This window comes from Wasmannia auropunctata, unplaced genomic scaffold, assembly GCF_000956235.1.
Source record: "Wasmannia auropunctata unplaced genomic scaffold, wasmannia.A_1.0 LD334179.1, whole genome shotgun sequence".
NCBI lineage: Eukaryota > Metazoa > Arthropoda > Insecta > Hymenoptera > Formicidae > Wasmannia > Wasmannia auropunctata.
The window spans coordinates 10,262-20,632 of record NW_012028711.1 but is presented as its reverse complement, the minus strand read 5'-3'; the positions used below and the strand labels follow the sequence as shown (position 1 = coordinate 20,632).

Genomic DNA, 10,371 nt, shown 5'->3' with positions numbered 1-10,371 from the left:
TATCATAGAGAAACTTCGAACAGTATCACTTACCTCAGCGTCGCAATGATCGTCCAAACCTTGTCCAGCAATTCTCTCTCGTCGCCACGATGCATTTCGGGAACGATGGGGATAACGAGACGATCCTTCCGCTTATCCTCTCGTAAGTCTCCAACGGGGATGATTTATTGCTGATGTCCGGCTTATGGCAATCCTGCGATTGCAAAAATCCTCAATTATGTCTTTGTAGTGCGATCGATCGATCGATACTGAATTCAACATTCCCGATATTCCTCTCACGCGTGAATCGCGCGATACACTTGTAAATAACGAACGAGGACGTAGCGAACGCGAATGACGGCAACTTCGCACCGATGCCCGAGCCATCGCGCGACGGAAGATTCACACGCTAAAATCGATTCTCCTCGCGAAAACAGTTTGTCATCGCGCGTTTATGCATTATCGATTGTTCTATTCTTCAACATTAAATTTGAGATATTTCCTTAGAACATATATTAACTGGAAGGAGAATTACCTATACCGTCCATGCATCTAGCTGAAGCCAATATCTGTGCGAGAAAGAAAGGTATAGATTCCCAATTGTCTGTAATGCGCAAGTGCCATTCAGTCCCCACTTAGCCCCGTTTTTCATTTTTTTTTAAAGATTTTCAAAAAATAAGAAATTAGGCAAAATGGGCTGAGTGAGGCACATGCGAATTACAGACTATTGGGAATTTATACCTTTCTCTCTCGCACAGATGTTGGCTTCACGTTCAGCACTCTATTCTTCTTTTCAAGGTTGATAAAAATCATGTTTTTTTTTTTAAAACAAAACATTGTAGTTTTTTTTGCTTAAAAAACATGTTTTTTGCTTAAAAAACATGTTTTTAATGTTTTAAACATGTTTTGAACAGTATTTAAAAAAAATATATTTAAAACATTAAGAATACATGATTTAAACATGTTTTAATTTTAAATATACATGTATATATACATATATATATATATATATAAAATAGCTAAAATCAATATACAATCTATTAATTTTATTTCATACAATTATGCCAATTATATTAAGTTTTATATTTTAATATTTTTAATAATTTAATTAGGTTTTAAAATTTAATAAGTAATATTAATTTCTAAATTTAATTTCATTTCTGTGTAAAAATTTCAAAAATATATAAAGAAATACTTTGATTATAGCTTACACATCAGGCCATTCTTATTTCAGGATCATCTTAAAGTAATGTCTTATTAAGATGCTAATTCGGCTTTGATGATTGATTATCAGAAGAAAATATTTTACTAATTGACTAATCAGAAAATTCAAAGCATTTGTAGTATTAATTAATGACCTCAAATATAAGAATCGAATCGACTATAAATGCAGAATTAGACGTTATATATAATCAATATTGAATATATCTTCTTAAAATCCATGTTAAATCTTTTCCTAAAAAAAAAAAAAAACACCATGTTTTAAACATTTGTTTTAAACACGTTTAAAATATGTTTAAAACACATGTTTGTTTAAAACAAAATAATGTTTAAAACATGTTTTAAACATTTGTTTTAAATATAAATGTTTCAAACATAACAATTTAACCTCTGCTTCTTTCAGTAATATATATGTTCTAAGGATATCTCCGAAAACGTGCCGTGCGTGCTGCAAATTTTTGTACGAGTGGAAAAATCGTAGAGCGACGCGGCGGCTAAAGGTGCCTTTTTATGCTGATGCTCGACGCTCATTTTTGACGTCAAAATTACGTGATCATAGTTGGCTTGCACGAAAAGCGGCAATATCAAGTTTAACGTCAATCGTATAATTCGTATATCTAAAATGTTCCGAACAAAAAACAACAGCCTTTGACGCTAAAGCTGAGAAAATCCAGCTTCCTTTTTTTGACGCTAGCGTCAAAGTCGAAGTCATGAGATTACCAAAAATCTAACATGTTGATTTCTTTACTGCTTACGTCTTACTGCTTAAGTTTTTCTGTATGTCATGGCTCGCTAAAACGAGCGTCTCATGAAATTGCACCTTATACGCCGACGCGCGATGTTTCGCGAGCTCGATGCGGCGCGAAGGGCCATTTATGCCGTTTATGCACACGTAAAATCTAAAAATTATTTAAAAAAAAAACAGCTTGCTATGCGAACTCGTACATCGAACTTCTCGCTGCTACCGGCATTCGCTTCGAGCGCAAATTTAAATTTCTAAATAAAAGAGCTGACACGGAATGACGCGGCGACATCCTCGCACTGATCTTCGCGTCGCTGTGCCGCGTCGAGAATTGCTCGTACGAGGAACAGTTCATCTAGCATCTTACAGTCTAAATTATACTTTACGTCGATACTTTACGTGGATACCTTCTCGGGATGTACTCTTGCTACAAGCGCGACATGATTTTTCGATGCGAAAGGATCGGCGAAACGCGGAGCAGCGCGGAGCGGGCCGGAGCTGCTTCGAAACGACGCGACTCTAAGATGGCGACTGCGCGGTGCGCGCCACACGACGGATTTTCCGCGAAGCGCGATTCCGGCGCGTCGATAAAAATCCGCCGTCGGTAAAATCCATCGCTAGAAACAATGTGGGTTTCAAAAAAATGTAGACGATTATACGTTTTGGGGCTCGCGATCGTCTTTGTTAATTATAAAAATAAGACTTTTAAATTTCTCGCGTCCATTTAAACGACCACGTCCCGGGACTTGCAAACGTCTTTGATAATTAATAATAAGATTGTTAAATTTCTCGCCATTGAAATATCGATAGAATTTCTATAATAACTTATATTAGTTTTATATCGTTTTGATGAAATTTATCATGAATAAATGATTAAATTGTTCATTCATAATAATTTTTTTTACGATTTATACAACTACGGTTAAAAATTGTATCGTTTTCTTTCGATTTTTTTTCAAACAACAAAAGTTCTACATACAACTTACTCTACAGTCTACACACGTAGTAACGACGTAAGCGGCAAGCGGAGCTTGCGGTGAGCGGTCCATGCCGACTGCCGAGTTCAGTCCCATGTGTACGTACGTGAAGAGTTCTTTATACTTTGTAAATTAATCAAGAATCACGATTTAATTGAAAAGCATAGAAATGTTGCGGCTGTCCACCATCGTTCGCCGGCAAGCGTTGCTAAAATCAAATGCGATTTCGCAGGTGAAATACTTTTAGCTGTCTTTTAGAGGTTAGATTAGGTTATTATCTGGTGACGAGAATTACAGAGCGACGAGTTTGTGTCCTAAATAAAAGAAATTTAGCTGACAACTGAGAACACAATTCTAAAAAAAAAAAAGATCGACATGCACATTAACAACTCTGTGCCAAATACATCTATTTTATAGGACGTATCGATATATGTAGGATTCATATACGTTATACTTTTATTTACCTATCTTCACTCAAAGAAGAACATCTTTTTCTTTTTTAGGAAAGGATTGTTACATGCAGACGTATTCATTTAGTCGCTCGAGAAAAAAGGATTCTTAGAAACAATTCTCTGTTGGATTTGCATCGAAACTGCAGAATTACAGGAATCTCTTTGGTTCGCTACGCTAGCACAAATGAGACCCCAGCAAGTGAAACTGCAACAAATGAAACTATAATAAATGAAGTCGCAGCAAATGAAACACCACTGCAAAGTAGTCCATATGACGAAATACCAGGTTTATATAAAAACATTTTTTTAAATTAATATATATTATACTAGACCTTTTTCTATGGAATGAATGTATTACTGTAATAATTACAGCACTATAATGAGCACAGAAAAAAAAAATTTAGTTGCTGTGACAAATAATTATTTAACATTGTTAATTATATATTAATTTATATATATTTATACACATTAAAAATAAACTTGTCACATATAAAGCATTCTCCTATTCTTGAAATTTTATATTATTGTAATTACAACATGAGACATGAAAGAATTATAGTTATAAAGTTATAGAAATTATTTCACAAAACTTATTTAACTTATCTGCAATATTTACATAGATCCGCCGACGCCAGTACAAGAAATAGTGGAAAATATTGTGAAATTGCATCCGAATGGTGAACCAACGTTTGAGAGTATAGGACTAGGTGGTTGGTATCCACCGGGGATGATACAGCATTTCCTAGAATTTATGCACATAAATTTAGAAATGCCATGGTGGCTGACAATCGTCACAGGTACTGTTTCTGTTATCGCGAGATGATTATTGATTTTTAATCAAAGTCTTAGAATGATTACTAGTACAAATCCAATTGTTTTGCTTCAGCTACTGTTTGTGTAAGATGCCTTGTGTTTCCCCTGGTGATAAAAGCGCGGAAGAATGCGATTCAATTTGCAAATCACATGCCAATAATACAAGACATGCAAGCGAGATTGACGGAAGCCAGGAATATGGGCGACCATCTGGAAAGTATGTTAGAAATGTTTTAGTATTGTCGAAGTCATTTTGGTATTGACAAAAAATGCGTTTATTAATCTCGCTATAATTTAAAGATATAAAAAGTAGACAAAGTGATCTTCTGTTCTCTTCCGAATAGGCGCACGGATTGGGGCAGAAATGATGAAGTTCATGCGACAGAAGGACGTTAGTCCTGTAAAGAATTTCGTACCGATATTAATCCAGGTGCGCAATATATTTCTACGCATTTGTACGTGCGCATAAAAAAAAAAGATCATTTCCCGATTACAATCTCAATGTTTCAGGCGCCAGTGTTCATCTCCTTCTTCCTCGCGCTGAAAAGAATGGCAAACTTACCGGTGGAGAGTTTGAAAGACGGCGGCTTCTTGTGGCTGCATGATCTTACAGTGTACGATCCTTATTATATAATGCCGATAGCTACCAGTGTGACACTGTACGTCACAATCGAACTCGGCACGGATGGCGCTAATATCCACGCGATGGGCTTATTTCGATATGTCTTGCGAGCTGTGCCACTTATCGCATTGCCGTTCATGGTACACTTCCCTGGGGTAAGTATATATATATATTGTATTTATGGTTCATATAAGAATTAATGTGAGAATACTTGTACATCATGAAATATTTAATTTAAACGCAAACTAACTGTTGCATATATTATTTTGAACGTATACTTTTTTTTCTTTGCATTTTTTTTAACGCCACATTTCTCCCGTGCTTGTAGACTGTTTTAATATATTGGCTATCGACAAACGTTGTTTCTCTGGTGCAAACTGGGATATTAAAAATTCCACGTGTACAAAATTCTCTCGGTATACCTAACGTGATAAAACGCCATACTGCAGCACCCACTAGCAAGAAAGGTTTCATTAATGAAGTCAAGGAATGTAAGTATTGCATGTGTGTATGTATGTACAAATGTATACATATTTATCACATTGTATCGGAAAATAACGATGCTTTGCGAAAGTCTGTTAATATTTAATGCATATACTGATTAATAACTCAACTTCATACAACAAAAATATAATAGACAAATATAAGTAATCAGTTGCATGTGCAAATGAAGAAATTATTACATATGCATACATTTTATATAAAAGTACAAAATACGTTAAATGTATCTGCATTACATTTGTTTTAGCTTGGACAAATATGAAGATAACAAAGCAGTTAGCCGATAGAGAACGAGCAGATGCAATACAGTTTAATAGTGCTGGTAAGGGTCCCATAGTGAAAACATTTAAATTCGATCCGACAAAACAAAAGCAATCGACAACAATCCTTGCGAAAAGTAGAAAATAATTTAATTTGTTTAATGCGAATTTGGTTGCACGCAATGTGCAACACAATAAACCAGTTTGTAATTATAGCTCGAATAAAACAAATCTTATTTAATTATCTAAATTATTAATACAAATCTTATTTGATACATCAACCCATTTTTAATATAAATTTTTAATTACTAAACATAATTTTCTATATTTTTTTTAAATAAAAAAACGTATTTTTGTTATACATAAATATAAGAATAATAAATGAGAAATTCAAAAAATTCACAATTGAATAAAAAAAAAAGAATTCATTAAATTTAGAAATAAAAAAAAATATACAGTATTAGATTTAAAAATTAAGAAAGATATACAAGCTCCTTCATTCAATATCTTCGTAAAAGTTTATTTTTTATTTAGAAATATTTTCTCTTATTCTAAAGAATGTATTAACTGTATAAGGAAGTATTTGGAAGTTCTTTTCATCTCTTGTCACTTATATACTCTATAATATATATATATATATTTTTTCTTTTTCACTGAAACGTCTGTTCCTCTTCTGGACTAAGCGACCTCTCGCCACTCTGCTGCGTGACAAAGACACTTTGCGTTTTTGTCGTAAGATTTGCCTGTTGAAATAAAGTTTTTAATATACTTCACCCAGTACGTATTTCTATAATTTTCTTAAACCGAAGTATGTCCGTAATTCTAATGGATAAATTTAAGAGATTATACCTGCGTCACTGACGTATTAGTGTGGCCAGTGGCAGCCATACACACTACAACTAATTTCGGTGTAGAACTCTGTACATGTGTCTTCTGTTGGACGACATTGGTTTGCGCCAATTTAACTTGCTGCTGCTGTTGCTGCGATTGCTGCTGCTGCTGTTGTGTTTGTGGTTGTGTCTGTGTCGGCTGCTGTTGCTGCTGTTGTTGCTGCTGCTGCTGCTGCTGCTGTTGCATCGCACCGGTATTGATAGTGGTATTTATATTGGAGATAGTAGGTGTTTGCGAGCGCGATTGCAAGATGACAAATTTTTGTCCACCGGTGGCGGAAGTTCCGGTAGCACTTCTGCTTGTGCCAAGCATGATTGTGCGACCGGGTTGCTGGCCTGGACTCGAACTGGTTACTGTAATGTAATACGCAATTACTCATAGTACATCACCGTAGCACATCACCACCGTCGATGATCGATTCGCTTACCTGTCTGCACGAGCGTTTTTCCTGTGCAATTAGAGCCTTGTTGCTGATTCGTAGTGAGTGCCGTAGTTGTAGCTGTGGTTGTTAAAGCAGCCGGCTGCGTGCGTGCTTTTACGACTGCAGCGCACAATGCAGGCCCTATATATCCATAATCCTGCTTGTACTCCTCCACGTAATCTGGTGGCGATCGTATTGTTTTCAGGACCGGAGCAACTGATTTCTAGAAAAGATTTTTCACAAATCTTTGATGTGCACATAATTAATATGAGAAAACGTAATGTTTAATATAATTACTATTAAGAAGTATTAGATACACTAATCTTCCACGAAAATGGACAAACAACATCGATCTTATCAGCTTCACAGGAAAGTATAAAGAAAAATAAATTAATTTTTTTTAATTTAAAAATAATTCCCACTTTCTTAATGAAACTAAGATGATTTATATTCTTATGGCGTGACGCATAGCTCTATGCGAAAGCACTCATAATCAATTCAAACTCTCATCTTACGTATCAAGGTTGATTGAAGAGTTGAAGTTTTGTAGATTAAAGGAGTATAAAGTGAATAGTAATCAGTTTCGAGAATTATTCACATTTCATTCTACATGCTTACATACGTCGAATGTTTTTTTATATCTTTTAAAATTAGTTTTACCACAAGCAGAGTCTTGATATGTCCTGCTCCATTTTTATCAACGCTGGATAGCCCTTGACCCTCGATGCACGATTCGATACGCTCAGAGATAGACTTAATTTTAGGAATTACCAGAGCTTTGATCACCTCTGGTCCCAATTCACAGAGCCCTTCGATCGCCCCATACAGAGATGCCAATGGTGTCTACAAAAAAAATAACCATCTCGTAAAATCAAGCAAGAATTCGAGCTAGAAATTTATCTGATAGCTAGATTAATCTGCACTATTCTGAAATTATTTCTTCTTAGTGCAGTATTTTATTCATACTTCATTTATGTAAATGAAAGTGTATGGCTGCCACTGGCCACACTAATACGTCAGTGACGCAGGTATAATCTCTTAAATTTATCCATTAGAATTACGGACATACTTCGGTTTAAGAAAATTATAGAAATACGTTATTATAGTTATACGAAATTATAGAAAATTACAAAAATACTGGGTGAAGTACATTAAAAACTTTACCTGACTATTCTTTGCCAATGCTTGACTAAACATACGAGTGACTCTAGTTTGCACATTATTCGTGGAGGTGTTGAAATTTTTACATATCTGCGCCATCAGTCGGGAAGCAAAATCGCGTAACGCCCAATGATTGTCCACCTCCGGTCTCATGCATAATTGTCGAGAAACTATGCAGGTTGCAACTGACGGTATCAATTCATGAAGCTAAAAAATTGAAATATTAACGTCAAAAACAGTTTGAATAACAGTTTGTTAAGGGGTTATGCTACTTCTGAGGTTTTAAAATGATACCTTAAGTTTGGGATTTTTTTGTGGGTAAATGGACAACTTTATTTAAAATCTGCTTAAAGGACATTATTGTGTGTACATATATAAGAAACCAAAAAATTATTTTTTAATTTTCTTATGTCCCAAATGGCGGCGCACTGACCTGCACCTGCGGAATCCCTTTTTTTCTATCGGTGTACAAGATTTCAGACACACGGTTTAACCTTGAACAAAACACAAAGAATTTTCATTATCTACATATTAAAGACTAGAGAAGTACGTAGGGATTTTTCAAAATATTGATTTTTGTCAAAATAGCAGCTATTTTACGAAAGACTTATATTGACAAAAATACGAACTTTTCGTAAAAATAGCTGCCATTTCGAGAAAAATCAATATTTAAAAAAACCGCTACGTACTTCTATAGTCTTTAATACGTAGATATGAAAATTCTTTGTTTTGTTCAAGGTCAAACCGAAAAAATAGAAAAAAGGGATTCCAGCAAGTAGGCCAGTGCGTTGCTATTTTGTACATAAAAAAAAATCAAAAAATATCATTTTTAGTTTCTTATATATGTATGTACATACAACACAATGTCCTCTAAACAGCTTTTAAATAAACTTTATATCTATTTACCCACAAAAAAGATCCCAAACTTAGGTATCATTTTGAGGCCTCATATGTGGCGTGACCTCTTAATGTGTTTAAAAGAAAAAAGGATGAAAGCCCAGCTTACATATTTCTCCAAGTAGAGGCTCGGGTTGTCAAGTAGGGCTTTGACCATTCGCATGAGGTAGATGAGAAGCGCGAGGTGATTCTGCACTACATTGACCCGCACACCCTCCGCGATGAAGGTGCACATACGCGCCAACATCTCGTGTAGACCTGGATCCGCCGAGAGCGATTGAAGCGCCTCGGCCCTGCGACCCTCGTCGGAGCCAACGCACGCTTCGGTTATTTCCTTGTAGTACAGCTGCTGCTCCACGCTGAGTTCGTGCGTCGCGAGCTGCTTCACGTGAACGGTCTCGACGTTCCGCAGCTTCTGACTTTTGCCACCGCCGCCCGGCTTACCGACGCCGATGTTCTGATTCTTGCTGGAGAGCTTAACCGTCGGGTCGACGCTCTCCAGTTTCTGGACGTCTGTTGAAAATTAACGTGGTGATTAATTGAAAATTGAGAGATTATAAGCCTGCGAATTGTGTCCAGATCGTTTGAACACATATTCTTAAAATTTTTCTTCACTTTCGAAAGTACGAAGAAAAACTTATAATTGCATTCCCGTAGAAATTGAGGAATCAGCAGAAACCTTTTGACACTGGCGGTGGATTTTCTGGTATGGTAGGTTGAACCCCGTCAATGCACAGCCAATGGGCTCGTAACGTAATTTCCAGAGGAAGCTTCGGCCACGACTGTCCGCCGGCTGTAGCTACAACCTCGTTAAGGTCGATTTCTTTCTCCTCCACAAAATGCAACTCCCTACCGCCACCTGACGCAAAGCGGAACGGTATGTGATCCTTGGCGAAAAATCCGTATGTCGGCTCAATGTTCTTGATCTTCAGCGCATGATCTATGTCGTGCGCAGTCATTCGCTGACGTTTTCCATGTCTCATGAATTTTGCAGCATCCTGTAAGAGACACAGCTATTACTATTTCACAAAAATATATATAATTCATATGACATGCTATAATAAACACTGTTTTTGCAGTCTACCAATAAAGTAAAAAATATGTACGTAATATCACATATATTTTGGTATTTTACATGTTACATGAGATAAGGAATCTTCAAAAGTGAAAATAAAAGGTAAAGTGAAGGAGACGTTTTTAATACATTTAAGATTAAGAATCTCTTTTCTCTCTCTCTCTCTCTCTCTCTCTCTCTCTCTCTCTCTCTCCCTCTCTCAATGGAACTTTAATATATAAGATACAATTTATTTTTACTAACCTGAACAATTTCTTTTAGCCTGTAACTGACATCCTCTGCAAGATCTTTCGCAGCCTCATCCGGAAAATTACCAACACCAATGCTCTCTGCTATCACTTTGATGGACTCTTGAGACA

General features: G+C 36.0%; 2 protein-coding genes across 2 annotated transcripts in view; one reads left to right on the top strand and one right to left on the bottom strand.

The window, feature by feature from the left end:
* The first annotated feature begins 2,946 nt into the window (after positions 1 to 2,946).
* Positions 2,947 to 5,817, top strand: LOC105459596 (mitochondrial inner membrane protein OXA1L). Its single transcript, XM_011705763.1, has 8 exons — positions 2,947 to 3,151; positions 3,423 to 3,657; positions 3,992 to 4,168; positions 4,258 to 4,401; positions 4,529 to 4,614; positions 4,695 to 4,961; positions 5,135 to 5,297; positions 5,555 to 5,817. Exons 1-8 carry the CDS (start codon positions 3,089 to 3,091, stop codon positions 5,713 to 5,715), a joined length of 1,296 nt encoding a protein of 431 aa, XP_011704065.1. The 5' UTR covers positions 2,947 to 3,088; the 3' UTR covers positions 5,716 to 5,817.
* Positions 5,818 to 6,062: 245 nt separating this feature from the next.
* Positions 6,063 to 10,371, bottom strand: part of LOC105459597 (transcription initiation factor TFIID subunit 6-like) — an 8,579-nt gene continuing 4,270 nt past the window's right edge. The window contains exons 3-10 of the mRNA XM_011705764.1: positions 10,256 to 10,371; positions 9,617 to 9,935; positions 9,047 to 9,450; positions 8,044 to 8,247; positions 7,540 to 7,722; positions 6,886 to 7,102; positions 6,417 to 6,811; positions 6,063 to 6,310 (exon numbers count right to left, since the gene is read on the bottom strand). Of these exons, the coding sequence (XP_011704066.1) occupies positions 6,218 to 6,310; positions 6,417 to 6,811; positions 6,886 to 7,102; positions 7,540 to 7,722; positions 8,044 to 8,247; positions 9,047 to 9,450; positions 9,617 to 9,935; positions 10,256 to 10,371 (1,931 nt within the window). The 3' untranslated portion in view covers positions 6,063 to 6,217. The remainder of the gene's footprint in view (positions 6,311 to 6,416; positions 6,812 to 6,885; positions 7,103 to 7,539; positions 7,723 to 8,043; positions 8,248 to 9,046; positions 9,451 to 9,616; positions 9,936 to 10,255) is intronic.

Coding starts and splice junctions, on each gene's coding strand:
- LOC105459596 (XM_011705763.1), top strand. CDS start 3,089: ATGTTGCGGCTGTCCACCATCGTTCGCCGGCAAGCGTTGCTAAAATCA. Junction 3,152..3,422: donor AATCAAATGCGATTTCGCAG/GTGAAATACTTT, acceptor TTTCTTTTTTAG/GAAAGGATTGTTACATGCAG. Junction 3,658..3,991: donor TCCATATGACGAAATACCAG/GTTTATATAAAA, acceptor ATATTTACATAG/ATCCGCCGACGCCAGTACAA.